The 21,351-nt window shown below is 42.0% G+C and overlaps 1 protein-coding gene across 1 annotated transcript; it reads right to left on the bottom strand.

Annotated features, from left to right (window-relative positions):
* Positions 1-266: 266 nt before the first annotated feature.
* On the bottom strand, positions 267-21,347 carry ret (ret proto-oncogene receptor tyrosine kinase). Its single transcript, XM_061788902.1, has 20 exons — positions 21,221-21,347; positions 11,263-11,508; positions 10,765-11,055; positions 9,365-9,603; positions 9,089-9,284; positions 8,809-9,008; positions 7,882-8,164; positions 7,536-7,667; positions 7,248-7,358; positions 7,005-7,118; positions 5,242-5,486; positions 5,011-5,158; positions 3,927-4,034; positions 3,636-3,850; positions 3,442-3,564; positions 3,289-3,359; positions 3,033-3,170; positions 2,803-2,902; positions 1,928-2,075; positions 267-1,149 (listed from the first exon to the last, which is right to left on the bottom strand). The coding sequence occupies exons 1-20, from the start codon at positions 21,303-21,305 to the stop codon at positions 992-994; spliced, it is 3,351 nt and encodes a 1,116-aa protein (XP_061644886.1). The 5' UTR covers positions 21,306-21,347; the 3' UTR covers positions 267-991.
* Between the last annotated feature and the right edge of the window lie 4 nt (positions 21,348-21,351).

Raw genomic sequence — 21,351 nt, 5'->3', positions numbered from 1 at the left:
ACGGGGAAGGTTCAGTTCCCACTAAGTTAATGTGATCGTGGGTGGTTGTTTGTGTATATATGTGCCTTGTGATTGATTAGCGAAGAAAATCCAGGCTGTAGTCAGCCTTTGGCCTGATGTCAGCTGATGCTCCAGCTCTCCGCGAGTCTGAACAGGATAAGCCGTATAAACCAATAACATATTTTTGTATAAAATATTCCATACAACTGTTCAAGATCTTTCTGTTTGACAAAAAAAAAGGCTGTGAGCATAATGTACATTTTTTTTATTGTTTATTAACTGGAACATAATCAAAGAAAAACATAGCAATGATAGCACTCGTTAGTTTACATAAGGTTTTCCCTTGACGTTTGTTTTTACACTGAATGAAAAAATGATGCTGAAAATGACCACAATTTGCCTTAAGTCATCAAACAAGAGTAGCACTAATTTCCTGACATTTCTCACATTATTCAAAAAAATATTTCGTTTTACCTGTGTTTGAAAATGTTTCTGAAACATCATGTGGGTAAAACATAAAATTGGTCTTTGGACATGATAAGGAGCGCAGTCCTCCAAAGTGAAAACTTTACATTTTGTGTCCACTCAATCCCAGTTGTCTACAGCAGATGATGGTAAAGGTGTCCCCTTTAATTCCTGGGCTGGAACATGATCTTCACAGTAGCAATATTTGGAGGCTATTGTCGAAGCTGCACAGGCACTTAAAAGACATTGACACTGACATACAATCTGGTACAACAGTCATGCAGTGATACAATGTGGCCAACACGACCGTGAGGTAATAATTAACATACGTACGTAAGAGCTGAATGAAACATGGCCTACTTTGATCCAGCTAGTTTTGCAGCAAAAAGAGACCCCACTTTTAATACCAGTGCAACAGAAATAAAAGGGAACCAACTTTAGCATCAGATTGTATATATACAGTCTTATAGAAATATACACATCTACCAACACACCTTTTCGACAGTGTGGATTTGTCTTGTCACATCTAGCTATCGAGCTTGTCCACAGTTTTTGCGGGTGTAGGCAAAGCCATCCAGTTTGCATAAACACTATCATTGGCATATCTTGTAAAGACTGGATTAGTGGCATCATGTCTGTTGAGCGGTACCGGGCTCTTCTCGGGCCAGTTCGGGTATGACATGCCTAAAAATGAGAACACATCATTTTTCTGCACTCAGTGAAAGATAAGCAGCGTGCAGACAGCAAGGCTTTTAAATCAAACTCTGTAGTGGCAGGGTGACAGACATGTCAAGTAATGACTTTGTCATCATTATCGGCGATAGTCTTTGTAATAAATCGAGGCATCAGTAAATATTGCATTAGCAACCTGTACATTCTGCTTATTTAGGTAACATCACCAAAGAGTTGCACTCAAAAGCCTTGCTGTTTCTCCATTCACTATCATGGAATCATTTTAGCTTAACAGCTACACATGGTGAGGAAGGAAGGAAAGTGAGAATCATTTAAGACAATCTGAAATTCAAACCACAAGTAGTGACTGATTCAGCAAGGACCTGTTTCAAATGTCACCTGTTTCCATCAGTGCCAACAAATGAGAACATTATGACCAAAAAAAAAAAAAAAAAAGTAAAACAAATAATATACAAATAAAATGTTAATGAAGAGGTATGTAGAAATTATAATGATGAGTATAGCGAGTATTATTTACAAATGTAGAGTTTTTGGTAAGCTTTGCTGTACATTAGAAGCAGGTCCAAATAAAACAGAATGCAAGACAACAGATAGTATTGTATTTCTCTGAGGCTCTAATTTACGATGAAATGGTCAGGAATAATCAGCAAAAGGCATGCCCAGATCACAGTCACACACGCTTGACTATAGAAAGCCAATCATAACTTGCTAAAACACAGAGCATGTTTGTCCTGTTTCTAAAATCTAGTAAATGCATGGGAAATTCTACCATAGAGCTTGTTTTCAATCCATGTGGAGGGGAGGGTTCGAGGGATAGGGGCGTTATTACAGTCCACAAGTGGTGTGTCCTCTTCAGAGAGCGCGTCATCGTACAGCAGGGCATCAGCAGGCGTGGACGCTGCCAGGTCCAGGTAATCCTGACAAAAGCAGATCAAGGTGTGATTAGGCTGACTATGTGGGGCGGGCTGAGTTTTTCTTTTTGTAATCCGTGCGCATTAACACACTTCCTTGTTTGATCGGGCCACAACCCTGTTGGAACAAGACGAATTCAGGGTGCAGTGTTTTGCTGTAAATGCATCCTTGCCAAGGCCACATTCTTTCAAAAGCTAATTATAGGTTCTAAAGGTTTGAGATCAGGAAAAGGAAGCATGCATTTATAGGATGGAACCAAAGCTTCAATGCACTGTAGTTCCAGCAGCATCGACAGTACACGTGTGCAGTTTGCCTTAAAACGTAAGCTTGCAATATGGTTTTCATGCCACATGCATGCATCCTGATTACACTCACTAGTCTAATGGTATACAAATGAGGACAGGAAAAGAAACTCTGTCATTTCTCACTGTCTCGTCTGGATCTATTTGTTTTGTAAAGAATGACCCCAAAAATACAGACAATGAATTATTTATTTCCCCTCATTCCTAAATGTAGCAAATTATAAGACAAGGAATCCTAAGTAGAAACGGACACAACACGTCTCACTCTAAGGTAGTTGAAACATATCAGTAGCCAATCGGCGAAGAAAGGTAGTGCGAATAATGCAAAAGTCATAGTTAAATAAAATGGAAATGATGAAAAATGATGTGTGCTCTTTCAATTGATTTGATTGATCAATAGTGTGTACTGTATAGTATTGCTTCACCATACCCGACTTTTAACCATCATCTTTTCCAGTTCTTTGCTGATGTCAGAGAATGTCGGCCTCTTGTCTGATTCTTGTTTCCAGCATCGGCCCATGAGGTTATACCTGCAGGACATGTTTTTGCAGTTGCTTGAGGAAATAGTACCTGATTTCCCAGCAGTGCGGTGTATGGCACATTGCACTCAGAGGACATGACTGTCGTAGATGATGCAAAGTAACAAAGAGGAGCGCTCACATTTCCTCGGAGCAGTTCTCCGGTCTCTCCATCCTGTAGCCAGTCTTCAACAGGTTAAAGAGGCGTTCGGGTGCAATACCCGGGTACGGATTACCTCCTAATGTCACAATTTCCCATAAGAGCACTCCAAAGGACCAGCTGTCATAAAGAAGATGAAGGTGAAACATTCTGCTAAACATCATTCGTCGTAATATCTTAAATAAGGAAGCATCTTGAGTTATTTCTTCGAAAAATTCAAAAGGTTGACTGTACTCACACATCACTTTGTGTTGTGTAAATGTGATCAAACAGGGACTCTATCGCCATCCATTTAACAGGTATTCGACCCTTCAAAAAAGAAAACAAGGTTGCGATTGTGAAATCCAGGATGATCGGGAAACATTTCAAATTGTGTTCTTTTTCTCGTCACCTTGCTCCTCTTAACGTAAGAGTCCTCCTCATACACATCTCTGGAGAGGCCAAAGTCTGAGATTTTCATCTTTCTTCCCTCTGCCACGAGTACATTTCGTGCTGCAAGGTCCCTGTGAACAAGCTGTTCAAGAAAGATTCTCAGCAAGCTTAATCACGACACATATCATGACGATATGAAAAACAACTGCAAACCTTCATTTCAGCTAAATACTGCATGCCTCTGGATATCTGCCATGCAAAGGAGATCAGGTCACCCATAGTGAGTGCCCTGTCGTCTGGGTTCTCCAAGTAGCTGGAGTTTCGGTTCGCGTCCATTCCCACGAAGCTCGGGCCAACTTTCCGGCTCTCGCGTAGGAAGTTGCGAAGTGACCCGAACTTGGCATATTCGACGATCAGGTATAATGGACCTATTCAGAGGAAAAGCAGTCTTCAGACTCCGTGCACAACGCAGACTGTGACTGAGGAGCTTTGCTGCGGTCCTACCATCCTGGCTGCATGCTCCATACATCTTTATGACGTGAGGATGGTTAACTTGCTTGAGTAAAGTGAATTCTGACAACAGGTCCCGTAGCTCACTATGGGAGGCGTTTTCTATCATGGAGAATAACAATGATTTTATATTAACAAACCATTAATTAACTCAGAGTGTGTCTTTACAAAGACACACTGGCCACAACATTAGGTACACGTGCGCATCCCTTTCCCCACTCATGTAGTTATATAAGGAAAGCATGATATAACTAACAACACTCAGTATGGATGCAGTTTTGTTCTACAAAGTTAACTGTTAACTGTTGTTACAGTATCATCGCTCTGACAGTGTCACTCCAAACTGAGCATTGTTACCTTTGGCAAATGCAAATGGGTGACGGCGAGCAAGAGTTGTTTTGCTCACCACCGTGCTTCTACTGTGTATATAATTTTTCCTGTTCTTTAGTTGACAAGCTCGTGGAAGGAGTCAATGATCAGGCTGGGAAGGAGTTGAATTTTGTTTTAAAAAGGTCACACGAGCCATTCAGCAAGATGACGTGAGTCTCTTCCGAAATCTGTCTCCTTTTATCTGTCTCACTGCCCACACAGTGTGGGGAATTTCCATTTGTAATCTCAACTACACTGGCCCTGACCTTAGGTGTCGTTATAAAATGGTGTGTGAATATTTTGCTCAACAAATGTGCAACCTAGGGCGGCAGGTGCCCACATCTGCCTCACAGTTCTGAGGACCCGGGTTCAAATCCGGCCTCGCCTGTGTGGAGTTTCCATGTTCTCCCCGTGCCTGCGTGGGTTTTCTCCGGGTACTCCGGTTTCCTCCCACATCCCAAAAACATGCATGGTAGGTTCATTGAAGACTCTAAATTGCCCGTAGGTGTGAATGTGTGTGTGAATAGCAACCAGTTCAGGGTGTACCCCGCCTCTCACCCAGAGTCGGCTGGGATAGGCGACCCTAGTAAGGATAAACGGTACGGAAATGGATGGATGGAAATCTGTGTGTAGGTGTACCTAATGAAGTGTCTTGTCAATGTATGATATAATCATTTAGTGGCCTCTGCTGTGTTTTGATCTTTCTTACCTTTAAGCATTTTCACAGCCACAGTAGTATAACCCGCTTTTCCTTTCAACCTGAATGCTGTTGCTTTGACAACTTTCCCAAACTCTCCCTCTCCCAAAGTCTTGCCAAGCACTAGGTTCTTACGAGGGAATTCCCATTTGGGATCTTCCTGTTGGAAGAAAATGAACACAATGTCCCACTCGATATCTCAAAGTGTCAACATCGAAAGGTGCGGTGTGAGAAGCAGCTCACGGGTATTTTAAAGGTGTCGGCCTCGATGGATTCCTGCGAGCCTCTACGTAGGTTGTTAGCAGGGAAGCTGATGGGATAGGCCTGGGCTGGCCGGCGGAAAGTCATCTCAGCCGACGCTATTGGGGGTTTGGGGGAGTTCTTGTGGTACCGGTGGAGGAAGTATGAAGAAAGGAGGATGGAGATGATGAAGGAGAGGAGCAGAGCCGTGGCGATGACAGTCTTACACATGTCGTCACATAGCACCTCTGGGGCACACAGTAGAAATGTGGGTTTAGTACTGACATGAACACGATCTAATGATGTCATTTCTAGTACGCTATGGGAATCGTGCCAATTTTATCATATGACAAAAAAAAAAAAAAAGGTAAACGTTTTAACTGTGTGGAATTATTTTTGATCGAAGCAATCCACAAAAAACATAAAATATGAGGATCATTTGATAGTGATGATCTATTGTCTTTTTCCAAAATCTTGGATTTGAACTCCAGGGTCAAAGATGAGATCAGTGACACAGACGCGTTTATGCAACAATGATGTCATGGTATTGGCGGAAGATCAAACCACTTACTACGTATCCAATCAGATTGATCGGACATTACTATGCTGCCAGGAGTCTACTTACCATGTGGGAAACACAGGCAATTACTTTGAGATTTCCGGGGGCCCCCAAACATCTCATAAAAACTGATTAATAAAGAGTTATTTGATTTAAAGCAATTATTGTTTTAGTTTTATTTCACACGTTTAAAAGTACATAAAACATGCTTAATCTATCCTGACCGTTTTTACTAGGGCTGCAGCTGTCGAAAATTTTAGTATTCGAGTATCCTTCCCAAAATTTGTTTTTATAAAATAATCGGGTAAAGGACTTTATTCATTAAAAAAGGAATAAGGAGCCAGGTGTGCAACTCCACTTGAGCAGCTGCCATTTTAGGATGTGACATCATAATATAGTAAGTTTTTGGCTGTGCATTTAAGAGCTTAGACCAGACTAACGAAACTAAAATGAAAATGACGACATCTTGATTGGAAACACAAATATTAACTTCATAATTTTTTTTGACAAACTTTGCCGCTCCCGTCTCATACAATGGACTATTCCACCTTCTTACTGCAGATTTGCAGACTTGATTCAGGGAAACAAACTTGTTATTGCGTTGTGAGGAAAATGAAGCACAGCTATTCCAGTGGAGCGGAGATGAGGAAAAGGCGAGAAGAAAACATATAGTTTTTATGAAAACTGTATGAGATTTGAAACTTTTTCACAGTGACACCAAATGGTCGTAACCGACAACAGCAAAAGCCGCTCTTGCCAGTATTAGCAGTAGCACTGCTGTCAGTGTCAGCCGAGGAGGATTCAGCAGAGATGAAGTGGAGAGTGACACGAGGGCTGCTTTTCATCACAAAGATGTGAGAATTAAAGCAGTTGAAGTGGTAAACTGTATTCAATTCTGCATAATCTTCTTATCAATTTTCTCAAATTTATTATTATTTTTAGTTGATGATAAACATTGATATTCAATAACTTTGCAGTACACGGATGTAAAAGGCCCCATGTCTGGGTTTGCCTTGGGCCCCCAAATGGCAAATACTGCACAAGATTTTATTTTTCAAGGTTGTAGTCCCCAATTTATTGTTTTTTTTTTGGGAGGGGGACGGGGGGGGGGGGGGGGTATTTTGGCCTGAAACAGCCTTTTTCAGCATTCGTGTGCAATGTCTTCATTGCATATCCATGAGTTGCAATTAGTTCTGTGACAACTCACCCTCAATATCTTCCTTTTCGCAGAAGCATCTCTCAGTCAAGCAGTAGCAGGTCCCGTAGCCAGCCTGGATGCCGTTCCTCAGGCCGAGTTCGTGACCTCCGGTGACAGTTTCCTCTTCACACACATGCACACACACACGCACATAGACACGCACCAACACATGTACACAGTCAACATTGTGAATGCTGCAGTCAGAATCTGCTATGCCTCTTTAAAAAAAACATGAATGATATCACAACTTACTCGTACAGTCTTGCGGGCATATTGATGTATCCTTGCTTTCAATTGCATCACAAAAGCTATCTGGACATGTGACCAGGTCTGGGGAGCAGGTCGAGTAGTTTTCTGTAATTCCTGAAATAAAAATTATAATATGTATATTATTTAAATAGCATAATGTGTCGAACCTCCCAAGTGTTTCACTTTCCTAGTTGGCTCCCTGTGAACAATCTAAATATTAAAAAATGACAACTGTTAGTACATATTGTTGTTGTTTTAGAAAAAAAACCTACTATATACATTTAAAATGACCTTTTTCAGTGCCTTGCCTCCACTGGCATCTCCCAGTGGTCGCCCCTAGTCCTCTGGTGGACTCACAATCGCCTCTGTGTCTGTTTTCTGCGCAGGAAAGAAACTGCTGACTCTCTTGACTGTCCTGGTTTACTACGCAAAACAGACACAAAACATACTGTACATTACTAAATGCACTGGGATGAGAGGAACAGCATGCAAAATGACACTTCATTCTAAACAATGGAAAGAAAGGACAAAGATGAAATTATGTACACTGATAAATAAACCCTTCTTGTGTTTAGCTTAAGAATTTACTTCACATATGAAAACATTGCATTGAATATAGCATTTGCAGGTGTCCCACCTTCAATATCCAGAACGATTTGGAGCTGAGTGCTGGCCTCCAACTGTGTGTGCGCCTCCTGAGCGACAGCAATGTACTGCAGATCCTGGCACTCGGGTCGTCGCAGAGGCTCAGAGTCATTGACGTAGAGGAGTCCCCACATTTGGTCAGGTGCCTGGGTGATGCTTATGGCCGCATAGCAGGACAGCTCGTCAGCAGAGATGTTCTTATCGGGAACCTTGAGCTGGTATGTGACACTGAAGCCATCAAATTGTTGGCAGTTTTCCACGCAGACTCTGCCAACCTGAGAAGGGTGCGAGAGAGGATTTGATGTCACTTTCAGATGTATGTGCCCTGCAATTGCCTGACAACCAGTCCAGAGTGTACCCTGCCTCTGGTGACAAGAAAACGAATGGATGGATGGACGGAGTTTTAGTCAGCAGGGGGCAGACTTGACAAGAAGGCTGTGACATACTAAACAAAAACATTTGTAATATTCTGCGTTACTAATATAAATATTATAATAAAAATATTTGTGTTAGATCACGTGATCCACCGAAATCTTTGAGAACTTGCTTTAACGATCCCCTCTACACCTTAATTTAGTCCAGTAATAAAGTTTTGTTCTCTCTAGAAGAAATCATCGGAGTACTGTACACCTTTGTTGACAAAATACTGTATGTGGTGTATCACAGTTTAATGACAACTTTTGAAAAAATACAATAAATAATAAGGGCAGCCAAAACAATCCATCACCGCGCCTCAGAGATTAATTTGAGGTAATGGATCGATCAAGATAACCGAAAAGCCCTAATTCTCAGACAAAGAGCACACCGTAATTTTCCCAATTTATGTTGGTCGTGTGTCTCAAAATGATCCCATGCTGAGCAAAGTGAGTGAGAATCTGGCCACATACACTAGTAGTTTATTTTAAGAATTTCTAAATACCTGAGCATAGATCGAAGCTCTGCGTGTGAGCTTGAAGATATGTGTGGTGTTCTCAAAGCGGATGTGGACTGGTAAGATGGTGACGTTGAAGTGAAGTGACACAGCTCGCTGTAGACCCGGGTAGGTGGTGTCATTGACCTGGTAGTCCAGCTGCATGCTGCGATTCTCCGTCACAGGCAGGTTCCTCTTGAGGACCAGCTCTAAAAGGGAATGGTGAAAAGTTTTCTTCACAAACATCTGTTCTTGAAAAGATGATGTTCAGGGGATAGGATTTACATACGATAGTTATGAATGGTTTCTCTGACGCCGTTGTGAGCAGCTTTCTTTTCACTGAAGCTGCGTTTTACATCAAATGTTTTCTTTGTCCATTGGTCAGTGTTGACCAGAGTCTCAACATATCTATTGTGACTCTGGTCTATGGAATAAATGGAGGTCAAATCCCTGTCAAAAACTGACAACGTGCCATAAGTACCACCCTGGAAAGAGACAAATGAGATGAATCAGTGTTTCTATAAAGATCATTTCAGATTCAGTTTTTTTAAATTTGTTTTCTTACTTTAGTCCGATTGAAGCTGATGACAATATCTGCTGTGTCTGTTCCATTCACATATGGCGCGTTATCATCCTCGTCATTGACAAAAACATCCAGAGGAGTGTCCAGCGTTGTGATGGCGCTCTCCGTCCGAACTGTGCAAACTAACAGGAGCCTATAACGTTCACTTTCTTCTCGGTCTAAAGGAGCAGTCGCGACCATCTCTGAGGTGTTCTGATTCACAGCGAATGGTGCAGGCGTCTCTATTAGAACAAAAGGAAATATTCACCACTGTTTAGACTACACTGATGAAAATGTGCTCTGTCAATTTTGGGGATTCAGTCAGAGTCCATTAGTGTGTTTCAAGATAGGATGTATGTAAGGGGTCACCAACCGGGTGCCCCCGAAGGACCACATCGGGGCCTGTTCTCAAAATAGCTCATCACTGATCGGAATTGCTGTAGAAGTGATCATTTGAAAATGTAAACACTTGCAGCGTTGCACTGTATATCAATACCAGAACAATACAGGAATACCTCACTGTTAAAAATGACATCATACCACTTTTTCTTTCTTTTTTTTTTTTTTTTGTGTGGCATTTTAAGAGTTACAGCAACAGAGCCGGCTGCAGGCAGCAGTTTGTGATCTGCGTAGTGGGCCTCCCAAAAAGGGTAACTTCCCACAGCGTGTGTTCTGAGTGAGAAAGAAGATTCTTTTCCAGGTGCTTTATGCACGCATAGGATCAAAGTCCCAATTTTGATATTGTGACAACACTTCAGATATATTGAAATCAAGTGTTGCTTATTGATAGCGATCTGTTTCCTACCGATAGTTGTTGATAATTATTGTGAGAAATCATTACCATCACCGGTGTCTTCAAATTGATGAACATAATTCATTATTAATAATAATGATATAATTAAAGGTAATAAGAGCAAATATGTTATTTCAGAAGCATGTATCAAACTGTTAACCTTTTGCATTAATCAATACCCAAGAAGTAGCTCTCAGTTCCAAAAAGGTGGTATGGCCCGGTATGAATATTCTCAATATTTGGTATTTTCATTCTCAAAGGTTGTGTAGGATAATAAAACACAACCTTTTGGCACCGTTCCGTACATAATAATGCCTAGCTCCTTGGTGATGTGGTCAGTGGACACATTATTCAACCCTCAAATCCAGGTTGAGGGTCAGCCTACTGAGACCAATGGTGTCAGAAGTTGGATGATTAGCTGTGAAGTCATCTGTGTTTCTGTGGTGACCTTAACAGAACGGTACCACTTGGTGAAAACGTGGCTTAACATTCTGTACCATATCCAGGGCTAAAAAGGTGCAGTGGGGTCCCAAGCTGTAGACGTCTCGGGTCAACACAAAAAAGCAGCACCCGTGAGGCTACAATGTTGGACTTTTTGTTCGTCTCTAACCTGATTCCACACTGTAAGAGATGGTGTAGTTGGGGCACACATTGAGTCTGGAGAGTCGTCGCAGCTGCATTACGGCCCCGGGGAACCTGTTCTCCATGATGTGTGGTTTGGAAGTGTCTCGGTGAGAGAAGCATAGCTCTTTCATATCTGTCTGTGCACACTGTGGCATCGTTGCATTAACAAAGTCCAGGATGATCCGAGGGGAATTTGTACTGCATAAGGACAGCTTGGTGAGTGTTGGTAGCACCATGACATAGAGGGACAACTTCTTCACCGACCAAGAAGGTTTATCTGATAAAATGCAGAGAGAGAGAGAGAGAGAGAGAGAGAGAGAAACAGAGGCATTTTAATCTCTAACAGATCTCTTCCTGATGATGGAACTCCTTTATCAGTATGGGTAGAGAGTAGCCAATCTAATTGAATCTTAAATTAGAGGATACCTGACAGCATCGTTACAATAGGCTCTACATTTATGTGAACTGCTTGTATGCCACTCACATAGCGAGGCAAAGTCATTCTCGTCCAGGGTTTTGCTCAAGGACAGCACCCCTGTGTCGGGGTCCATGTTAAACCAGGAGCTGTAAGCGGTCCGCTTGGGCGAGCTCAGCCAGCACAGGTAGAAGTGCGGCTTCTCTGACTCGTTGTCCAGCATGGCGTGGACCTGGAGGACCCAGCTCCCTGCTCTCTGGCCAACATAAATGGTCTCCTTGTACTCGTTCTGAGGGAAGTACAATCCTTTAGCCCCTGTTAACACACACACACACACACACACACACAAATAATAATTGTTTTTGAAAAAGAAGAGGAACATGATCTTTGATGAAGAAATCGCTAGAGGTGTAGGAGAGTTTGCGCACAGCTTTCACTCTGCAAGACTAACTCTGCATGGGGGATTATAATCATTCATTCATTTCATTCGTCTTCAGTACTGCTTATCCTTACTAACGTGAACATAAAATAACTATCCGTCCATCCATTTTCCGTACCGCTTATCCTCGCTAGGGTCGCACAAAATAAAACAATATGAAATATATATTTTTTATTGATTTTAATGATAATGAGTAGAAACATGGAACATGACATGTTACAGTCCTTCAATCCTCTTCCTCTACTCAGTGAGCGGAAATTGAAAGGAGGGCTCAAATGGCACTTATGCAGCTCTTTTAATGAATTTCTCATGTGGTCGATACCATGTGGTTTCCAATCGTCCTTGTATTCACCTTGAGTAGTTTAATTACGCCAGATCACATGATACAGAAGAGAAATGAATCATTACCTGCCAGAGGAAGGGGGGTGGTATATGTGCTTGTAAGGCTAATCCATAAGGAGCTGCATCACATCGGCTATATGTTTTACAGGAAAATTGAGATGCAAGTGTTCGTCCTGAAATTACATCCCTGCTATGATCCTCTTTGACGACAGTGGGCGACCATTTAGGGAGCGCGCTAATGTCATTAGCAGACAGCAAAACTAGATTTTCTATTTCTGTTGGTGCAATTCAGGCCTCAGCTCTGGTTTCAGACATTGATTTAATTTCACAGGACTTGGATGACAGGGGGCTGGATTGATGGATAAAATGTTCCTTCCTGAAAGATTGTGATTCACTTGGGGTGGCTGCAACATTTTTTGTTGAAAGTGTTCCTATAAGGAAAGAAAAACAAACACACGGCGGTCCTCTTGCTTGTTCCTCCTGTAGGACAAATTATAAGAATTGAATTTAAGATACAGGGGGGAGGCTGGCCTATAATTATACTAATTATAGCCTTTAGAGGGCACTATCATCTTGCTAAGCGAGACCCATGCTTGTCACAGTGGAATGCGGTATTGAAATCATTTTCATAAATCAGCAGACAAGTGACAATAATGACTGATAGTGATTTATTTCAAGATGAGCAAAAATAAATAACAGCAATAGCGAGCATCAAGCTCTTCAGTTAAGCAACTGGAAGATCCCAGATGCTAACCAGAGGGAGCCAAACATATTTTTGTTGGCTTGATGCCACCGTGACTATGCAACACAACTTGTTCATATTAGTCAAAATTCAATTTCTCTCCAGGACTGAAGCCAACGGCAAGCAAGTGATCAGACTTAATTAATTGAATGGCTCAAACAGACCTCTCAAGGCAAATGATATTTTCGGTCTGTAAAAACATGATGACACATTACATTCCCCACAAAAATGATACAAAAGTGAGATTTCAGTTATTCAGACCACGTAAGGTTAATATACATAACACCGCAAATAATGTTCTTCCAGGAAGTGGAATATGAGTCAATTCTTTCTGGGACAGCATTAGCCTGTTGTAGCAAAGCAAATATTACCCTCATAAGCTGAATTTTTACAACGACCAAACATCTATAAAAGCTGATGCCACGCTGCGCCTCCTGCATATAGTGTACGTGACCTCTTTAAAAGTAGGAGTATGTCATTTTGCAGACAGACACTGTGTTTGCACAAGAGGCCTCTTGCATCCATCCCCCATGTTTGCAATAGCTATTTTCTACCTCTGAGTGGATGCGAAAAACACTTTTAGAAAACAGCCACAATGACGACACACTCTTTGCTTGACCTTGTTGAGATGCCAGGAGGTAATAATGACCCGTGTTTCATTATTCTGTCTCGTATATTATCTGTGGAAGGACAAAGTGGACAGAGGCTCATTACAATATCTATGAGATGCAGTCACAAACCAAAGTGTGTCTAGAGGTTCTCAGTCAGGCCTGATAGGGTGGGACGTCCTTTCTGCTGTCCCAGACAAAGACGGGAACTCAATTAGCTCAGTGCACGCTTCGACTGATAGATTTAGCAGCAGTGAGATCATGTGATGTGCTGGCTGAGATTCGCCATATATGCACATATACTGTGGAGATCTCAAGGAAATAATTCCAAGAGCCACCGACTCAACATCACAGTCGATAGAAAGCGTTGAAGATCAGTAGAGGAGGCTGCTGCATCTCCCATCTATGATATTCTCCCTCTTTTCACTTGGTTGGTGTGAACACAGAGGCCTTTGTTTGCCAAGGTCAACATGAGCTGCATGTGTCCTTGGAAACGACTCATTGGAAAGGCAGCAGACCAATCAATAACCGTACTAATCAACATTGATGATGATTGTTTTCCCCTGATGAGACAGACATGGCGAAAAGCTGATGGCAGCACGTGTGAAATCATCTCACGGCACACATAATGGACCCGCTCTGTGAAGCACGACTTGTCTATGAGCCCATGCACAGCAATAGAAAACGCGATCACTTTTGTAGCTTCACGCACAGCTCTATTCTGTGGTACTATTATCCAATTCACTCTGTCCTATCAATTCAACAATACAAACATTACAATTACCCCCCGAATCATCAGTTATCATGACAACACCACCTGCAAAAAAAAAAAGTTAGTTAAAAAGTTCCATCTTGAGATAGAATTTCACTTCTGAAAGCCATTATTGATCATGACATTTTAAAATCCCTCCTTCGCCAGTGTGCAATATTCTTTCATCATGTCACACGAGAAGCATTGAATAAAGATCATGCTTTTAAAGGAAGGAGCTGTTAGTAGGAAATAAAGCCATTTCCTCTTACAAGGGAAGCATAACGATGCATCTGATCACTTCCCAGCAAAAGTTAATCAGGTATTTTGCTCACTTTACTGTGCTGCATACCTTAACATAATAATCCATTACACCAAATCATGTAATCCAATTAGCTCAAAGAGAATAGAAGAGCATGAGAGCCAATGTACCGTGTTCATCAGTCATCAACAAATCTAATAGAACATCTCCTTAGGGGTTAGATGCAAGTACAAATTAAGTTTGAAGAACTCCCAGGGGTCTGTCAATGGGAGCAAGAATTGTTCACGTGATGCACACTCTGAGTCACTATCCTGCTTGGGAAAACATCTCATAAGAGCAGCAGTGATTAGGCGATCAGCTTCACTCAAATGTACACAGCAGCAGATGTTGCGAAGCACGAACTGCACACGAGAATCACGAGGATATCACTTCTAATTTTACATACTGTGCCTTGGATTTGCTGTTTTAACAAGGCTGGAGTGACCATTTACGTATAACTAGAAAGTCGCAATAGTCAAGACCTCACTGTTATCAAAAGTGAAAATCAATGTGTTTTTTGGGGGGCTTATTGTTTATTTGTTTGTGAGCAAGCAGGCCACTTGCTGGTTTACAAAGGATGACAAACATGCGGATGGTCCATTATAATTCTAGGGGGTGGTTGGTTCGGCTCATACCACAGTGACTCAAAATGGTGAAAATAAACCGTGCATCCATACTTTACCCTGTAAACAGTTTTTGTTAACCTGCCAACTCTTACTGTAAAATGACTGACATAAAATTTTAATTAAATTAACAAAGCCTCTAAATAACATTAAAGATTGAATTAAACATTAACATTAAAATAACAAAGCTATGAAGTTTTCACAGTTCTGTATTGCATACTGTATCCTTTGGGGATGCTGAGTCTGCATAAGAACCATTTCATTCCAGTTGCCAATAGGATAGGAACAGCATATTTATCAACACCACATATTTGACAATTAACTTCTTTTTTTGGGGGGATAATTATTTGATTATTACACTTGGATTATTCAATTTTACTACTTTGTGGCTTTTCTTGGTTCCTCAGCTGTTCACGTTTTAGTGTCACTGCACCATCTCCTACATTCAATCTTCAATATGGAGCACATGATGGAACAAAGAGATAGATGCTGCCTTATGGGAGGTGGCGGTGTGGCCAGCACAAATGGAATTAAAGCTCTCAAAGTTTCTGGCACTGGCTGGTGGAAAATGAATTTCCAAGTGAAGTGAAGGGTTCAATAAGTGAGTTTGAACAGAGAGGTCATACATCCAGAAATAAAGACTTAAATGAGGGGATGGTGCGGGACAGTGGATGAGCGGTTAGCACATCTGCCTCACGGTTCAGAGGTTGGATGCTTGCATCGGGCTCCAGCCTTCTTGTGTGGAGTGTGTATGTTCTCCCTGTGCTTGCACGGATTTTCTCCATGCAAGCAAGCAACCACATTCCAGGAACATGTTTTTTTGGGGGGTTATTTGAAGACTCTAAGTTATCCACAGGTGTAAATGTGAGTGTGAATGGTTGTTTGTTTATATGTACTGTGCGATTAGCGATCAGGGTGGCCCTGCGATTGGCTGGCGACCAGTTCAAGGTGTATCCCGCGTCTCGTCCGAAGATAGCCGGGATTGGCTCCAGCTCATCCACGAATTTAGTGAGGCTAAGTGGCATCGGAAATGGACGAATGGATGGATGGGGAAAACGCTGAATCCAACATGGTTAGCAGTACACTAATGAAATAATACTGGACTATTATTCCTCCCATATGGATCTGCAGTACACTCACACAGACGATTAGCTCACAAATGTCCTTCTTTGCTTCACTCATACTTGTAAATACTATGTCAAACGCAGCGGGCACCACTAGAGAACTGGAAAATAACTTGTCAAGACCAATGTGAAACAAAAGGCCCAAATTCCCGAAGGGCAAAATTTCAATCAACGTCTCCTTGTCCTTTCATCACAGCAAATTAGATTCTAACCATGCATGAGGAGCAAGCATGACCCATAACTGACTAAAGGATCATGCGGAGAGCTGGCAAAGTTAAGAGGGGGGTGTTCAACCTCGGCAAAAACATGAACATTACTTTCTTCAGATTGTGGCTGTGTGCACATTATTGTTTGCTTTTTGTTGAATTCCTGAGCATGAGTAAATAAAAGATTAACAATCTGCTGCAATAAACAAATAAATACAGTGCCTGCGTGTATAATGAGAAGGAACACGTTACGCACACTGATATAAAATATGTAAAAGACACAGTCTTTACCAAATAACTTCAATCATCATGTTTTCAAATTGTATTCAAAGAAGCATAGTGACAGCAAGAGAGACAAATTGACAAGATTAATGACACTTCGATATTGACAAAACAAAACAGAAGCTTTACTAAATCACGTAATGTAATAAGGAACTAAATCAAATATCAGCATGCACCAAATGAGATTTATTGTTATGGTGCTGCTAAAAGAGAAAGATGCTGATAAAAACGACGCAAGCAAGAGGGAGGGGATTTAAGAGAGGTTGTGGTTATGGCCTCCTCTGGGATGGACAAGACATGGCTGGAGCTTACCACTTTGTTAAGGTTACCAAAGGGCAAAGAGGGTCAAAGGTACGGAAACACGGTCACGGTGGAATATAAACGGTTCAATGCTTTTATGTGAAAACATCTGAGGCTCTCCTCACGGAAGTAATGGATTATATTCGAGTGTCAGCTATTAAAAGGATTCTGAAAAAGGCATGAGGTTTGTGTGGACTCCACAACACTGCTTGTGTTGGCCTTAATCAATTATTAGTTGGGAAAACCATGAAGACTCGTCATGAGCAGATTGCCATTTTAGGAAAGTTTTTTTTATGCACCAAAATAGCTTTCCAACAACAACAACAACAACAATATTTTTTTTAGATCTTTGACGTCCCTTTCCGTTATCTAAATGTGTAGGCTGCGGCTGCTATTAGCCACTTAGGGTTAATTGCCCATTGTCTCTGATTCATTACCTCAGCAAGAAACACTTCACCAATCAGTAACACGTGACCTGGAGTAGGAAGGATTGGGATGGCCACCGAATGCATTAGAGAAATGTTTCAAACATTAAAAACTCCAAAATAAGGCATGCTCAATTTATTTTCCCTCTTACGCCATTAGTGCTTTAAACATACACAACGTTAGGGACACCGACACAGTTTAACAAGATTTATCCATCCATCCATCCATCCATTTGCTGTACCACTTATCCTCACGCGGGTATGCTGGAACCTAGCCCAGCTATCTTTGGGCGAGAGGCGGTGTACACCCTGAACTGGTCGCCAGCCAATGGCAGGGCACAAATAGACAAACAACCATTCCCACTCACGTTCACACCTACGGGCAATTTAGAGTCTTCAATTAACCTACCATGCATGTTTTTGGGATGTGGGAGGAAAGCCGAGTGCCCGGAGAAAACCCACGCAGGCACGGGGAGAACATGCAAACTCCACACAGGCGGGGCCGGATTTGAACCCGGTTCTCAGAACTGTGAGGCAGATGTGCTAACCAGTTGGTACACCGTGTCGCCTAACAAGATTTACAATACAAGATATTTTCCTTCTCATGTACAGCAGATGAGTAAGGCTGCCAAAAAATTGATGCCCTTCCTTTCTACGCCACTGCAGGCAACGAGGGCTGCATATGCACGAATCGGTGGGCCTGAAAAAGCAATCAATGAATCTGAACGAATCTTACAATATCATACTACTTACGTCATTCTGATAGGAGGTGCAACAAATAAATCCACATTTTGTCACAATTTTGCCCGTTTATGTGGGGACGCCATTTTGAATTACTGCACATACGTAGTTTGAGTGCATCCCTCCACCTCGAGCCAAAACCAAAGTCGGAAAGGCAACCGCGGCAGAACGAATGGACGCAGGTTGATCCAACACAGCGTGACAGATGACTAGAGCTAGCCGACTAGCCAGACGGATAGGTAGCTATCTAGAAAGGAGGCGGCTGCTCTCAGCCAGCAAGCATTTACAGCATCGACAGGCGCAAAACCAAGCCGGGTTGGAACTTTGGCCCTCGTACAGCAATGTATCCTCATTAAAGTAAGCCATTTTAAACAATAAAGAGAAATCTTTCCGCAGTTGGAAGCGGCAGTGTGCTCACTTTCTGGTTCAATTGGATGTTTCCTTTGTTGGACAATGATATCCTTATTTCAGAATAGCACGCACACACACACACACACACACACACACATCCATCCATCCATTTTCAACACCGCTTATCCTGGTTAGGGTCACGGGGCACTGGAGCCTATCGCAGCTGACTTCGGGCGAAAGGCAAACTACAACCTGAACTGGTCGCCAGTCAGTCGCAGGGCACACAATATTATACATATTATTAACTATCTTTACATTATATTTATATTACTTTTATAATACATATGCATATATATATATGAATGAACCGAGATGCATCTTGCATCAGGAGCTCCAACAAGGAGTCTGTGTCATTGTCATGAAGCGGTTGAGAGTACAATGAAATCAATGTGATGCGTCATTTGGGCAACAGATAACAAACTGAGCGCTGTGTTCTGACAATATTTTCCCAAAGAAAACAAACAGGCGGTGTTTGCCCGGAGATGTGAGCAGCTGCTACACACCTGCCCGCTGCTCCCCTCCTTTCCTCTTTCACCCTGCATAGCTCTTTTGTTGCCACAATCAGTCAGGTGAGTGGATCATATAGCACCCATCTAATTAGGATCGCAGCCTTTGCTTTCTCGAGTAAACCAAAGCAACAGCAAGCGTGAGAAGAAATGCCTTCTAATACAGTACATGTGAAGCCAATCGGGAGAGACACGCAAATACATATGTGTCATATGTGCAGGATGTGTGATGCAAACTAACATCAATCAGCCTTTGTGCGCCATGAGAACGCCATAAAGCTCTTGTCAACGTGACAAATAATCAGAGGACATTACATACGGCCATGTCACCTTAAAAATGATCATGAATCATTTTAACAACCCGGCGAGAAGACATTTTCTCTCGGGGGAATTACGTTTACTGGTCACTCCACTTTTGCAGAAATGAAATGGCACAGACAATTCGTTTGAGAACGACCATCTCCTCTTGATTGAAAAGACCAAGTGCTCTATTTTTGCTTGATAAGACTACATTGGAGCCCCTTACAAAATCAGCAATTGCACACAATAGCCTACATTTGGCCAGGCGCTACATCTATAGTGGCGGCAGTATTAGGACACCGGCTGTCGTATACTGCCCTGCAGTTCCATTTTTGGAGCCGGGAGGGCGCTGTGTGTCCTCTCCACCCCCACCCCCCCTCTGTTTTCAGCACCTGTCTTCAATCAGCCTCATCACCACCGGTGTATATAAGCATGCCTGTTCTATAAGTATTGCAGCCTCTCCTAGCGGTGCGGTACCACGGCCTACCGTACTCATGTAAGCTACTCTTGTGTCTCCTCGTTCCCAGTGTTCCTGCCGCACGTCTTTCCTGCCAGCCCCCCGTTCTCTCCACTGCCTGCCAACACATCCAGGACCACCTCCATAACCTTCGCTCAATAAACTGTTCATCATTTTACATCAGCCTCCGCCTGCTCTTGGGTTCAGCTACTTTCTTACACTTACACACGAATTTAAAACAATTGAGTTGTTCCTATCATTGAATCTATGAGACCTTTCACTTTTGGCAATACCTTTTACAAGATGACTGTAGTTTTTGCCAATTCAACTTGTCGTACAGTTACTAAAGTTGGCCTTCCTTCCAATCTCCATTCTAGTACACTACTAAATACTGTACTAAGTACAGTATATCCCAAACATGTTTTTATTGACCTTGCTTTGTGCACTGGGACACAGTGACCATGAAAAAGGCCTCCCCCAAACAGAAAACATAGAATTGTCCTAACTGTCCGACTTGAGATTCAGAGCGAATGAAAGGTTCTCGCCCAACCCCTGAGGGAGTTCTCAAACCATTCAAGTGTTCATCTCAGTACTTTTGGCCATAGAATATCCCGGTACCTGGTGTCCCCACAAAGATGTCCACGCTCCTGAGCTATGAGCACCACTTTAAATATAGACCGTTTGGGACGACCGTGTTGGTACAGTTGGGCTGTGGGATTGTGAATGGGCTTATGATATTATGATATATGGCTTTATTCATTCGACCGTTACACCAACATGCCATAACTCACATAACATAAGATACACACCATGTCAATGTCACTTCACGCACTAAGCATTGTTTGACCTCAGAAATACAACTACAATATACAGCAATATTTACCGGTAGTTCACTTTATTTTTTATTTTTTATAAAACATGCAGGATAATAAACCATTGAAATGAAAACTGTACGATATAACTGTCCTGAAACACTTTGCACTGCTGGTGTGAAAAGGAACAGGAAGACGTTATCTAATCCTTTACCATACCACCTTAAAAAGATTAACCATCAAGAAGGGTAATCGGAAATATTTACAAATTACATGCATCATTTCCTCATATAGACTCAAAGAGTACCTGTACACATTATACATACAGAACATTTATAAATACACCCCCACTTCATGCAATTGTTCTTCCCTTTATACACAAAAAATGCAGATCTATAGTACATATTATACATCTATCCCCCTTCACCCCATACACAGGAGCTTTGTAAATTACATTTGTAAATACAAAGTGGCTTTTTAAACAAAGTACTTTATTATATGTGAAGAGCAGCAGCACATTTGTATGTTGAGCTGAAGTCTCACACAAGAGAAATAAATCTGACTTTCAAAGAATGCCCCCCTCTTAACAGTAAACTTTTTCTATCTTGTGAGAAAAAAACAACAACAACAAAACAACCGAGCAGTGATGCCGAATCTTACCTCGCAGCAGCATCCACATCCACAGCAGCAGCAGCAGCAGCACCGAAGCGCCGTTTCCCCGCGAGAAAGCACAACTTGACCCCATCTTCGCCAACCATAAGTGAAAGTTGATGCGTGCAAATGCAATTCAC

This window comes from Phyllopteryx taeniolatus, chromosome 11, assembly GCF_024500385.1.
Source record: "Phyllopteryx taeniolatus isolate TA_2022b chromosome 11, UOR_Ptae_1.2, whole genome shotgun sequence".
NCBI lineage: Eukaryota > Metazoa > Chordata > Actinopteri > Syngnathiformes > Syngnathidae > Phyllopteryx > Phyllopteryx taeniolatus.
The sequence above is the reverse complement of the archived record's forward strand: the minus strand, read 5'-3'. Positions and strand labels throughout refer to the sequence as shown.

Coding starts and splice junctions, on each gene's coding strand:
- ret (XM_061788902.1), bottom strand. CDS start 21,305: ATGGGGTCAAGTTGTGCTTTCTCGCGGGGAAACGGCGCTTCGGTGCTG. Junction 11,509..21,220: donor GATGTGGATGCTGCTGCGAG/GTAAGATTCGGC, acceptor GTGTGTTAACAG/GGGCTAAAGGATTGTACTTC. Junction 11,056..11,262: donor GAATGACTTTGCCTCGCTAT/GTGAGTGGCATA, acceptor GCATTTTATCAG/ATAAACCTTCTTGGTCGGTG.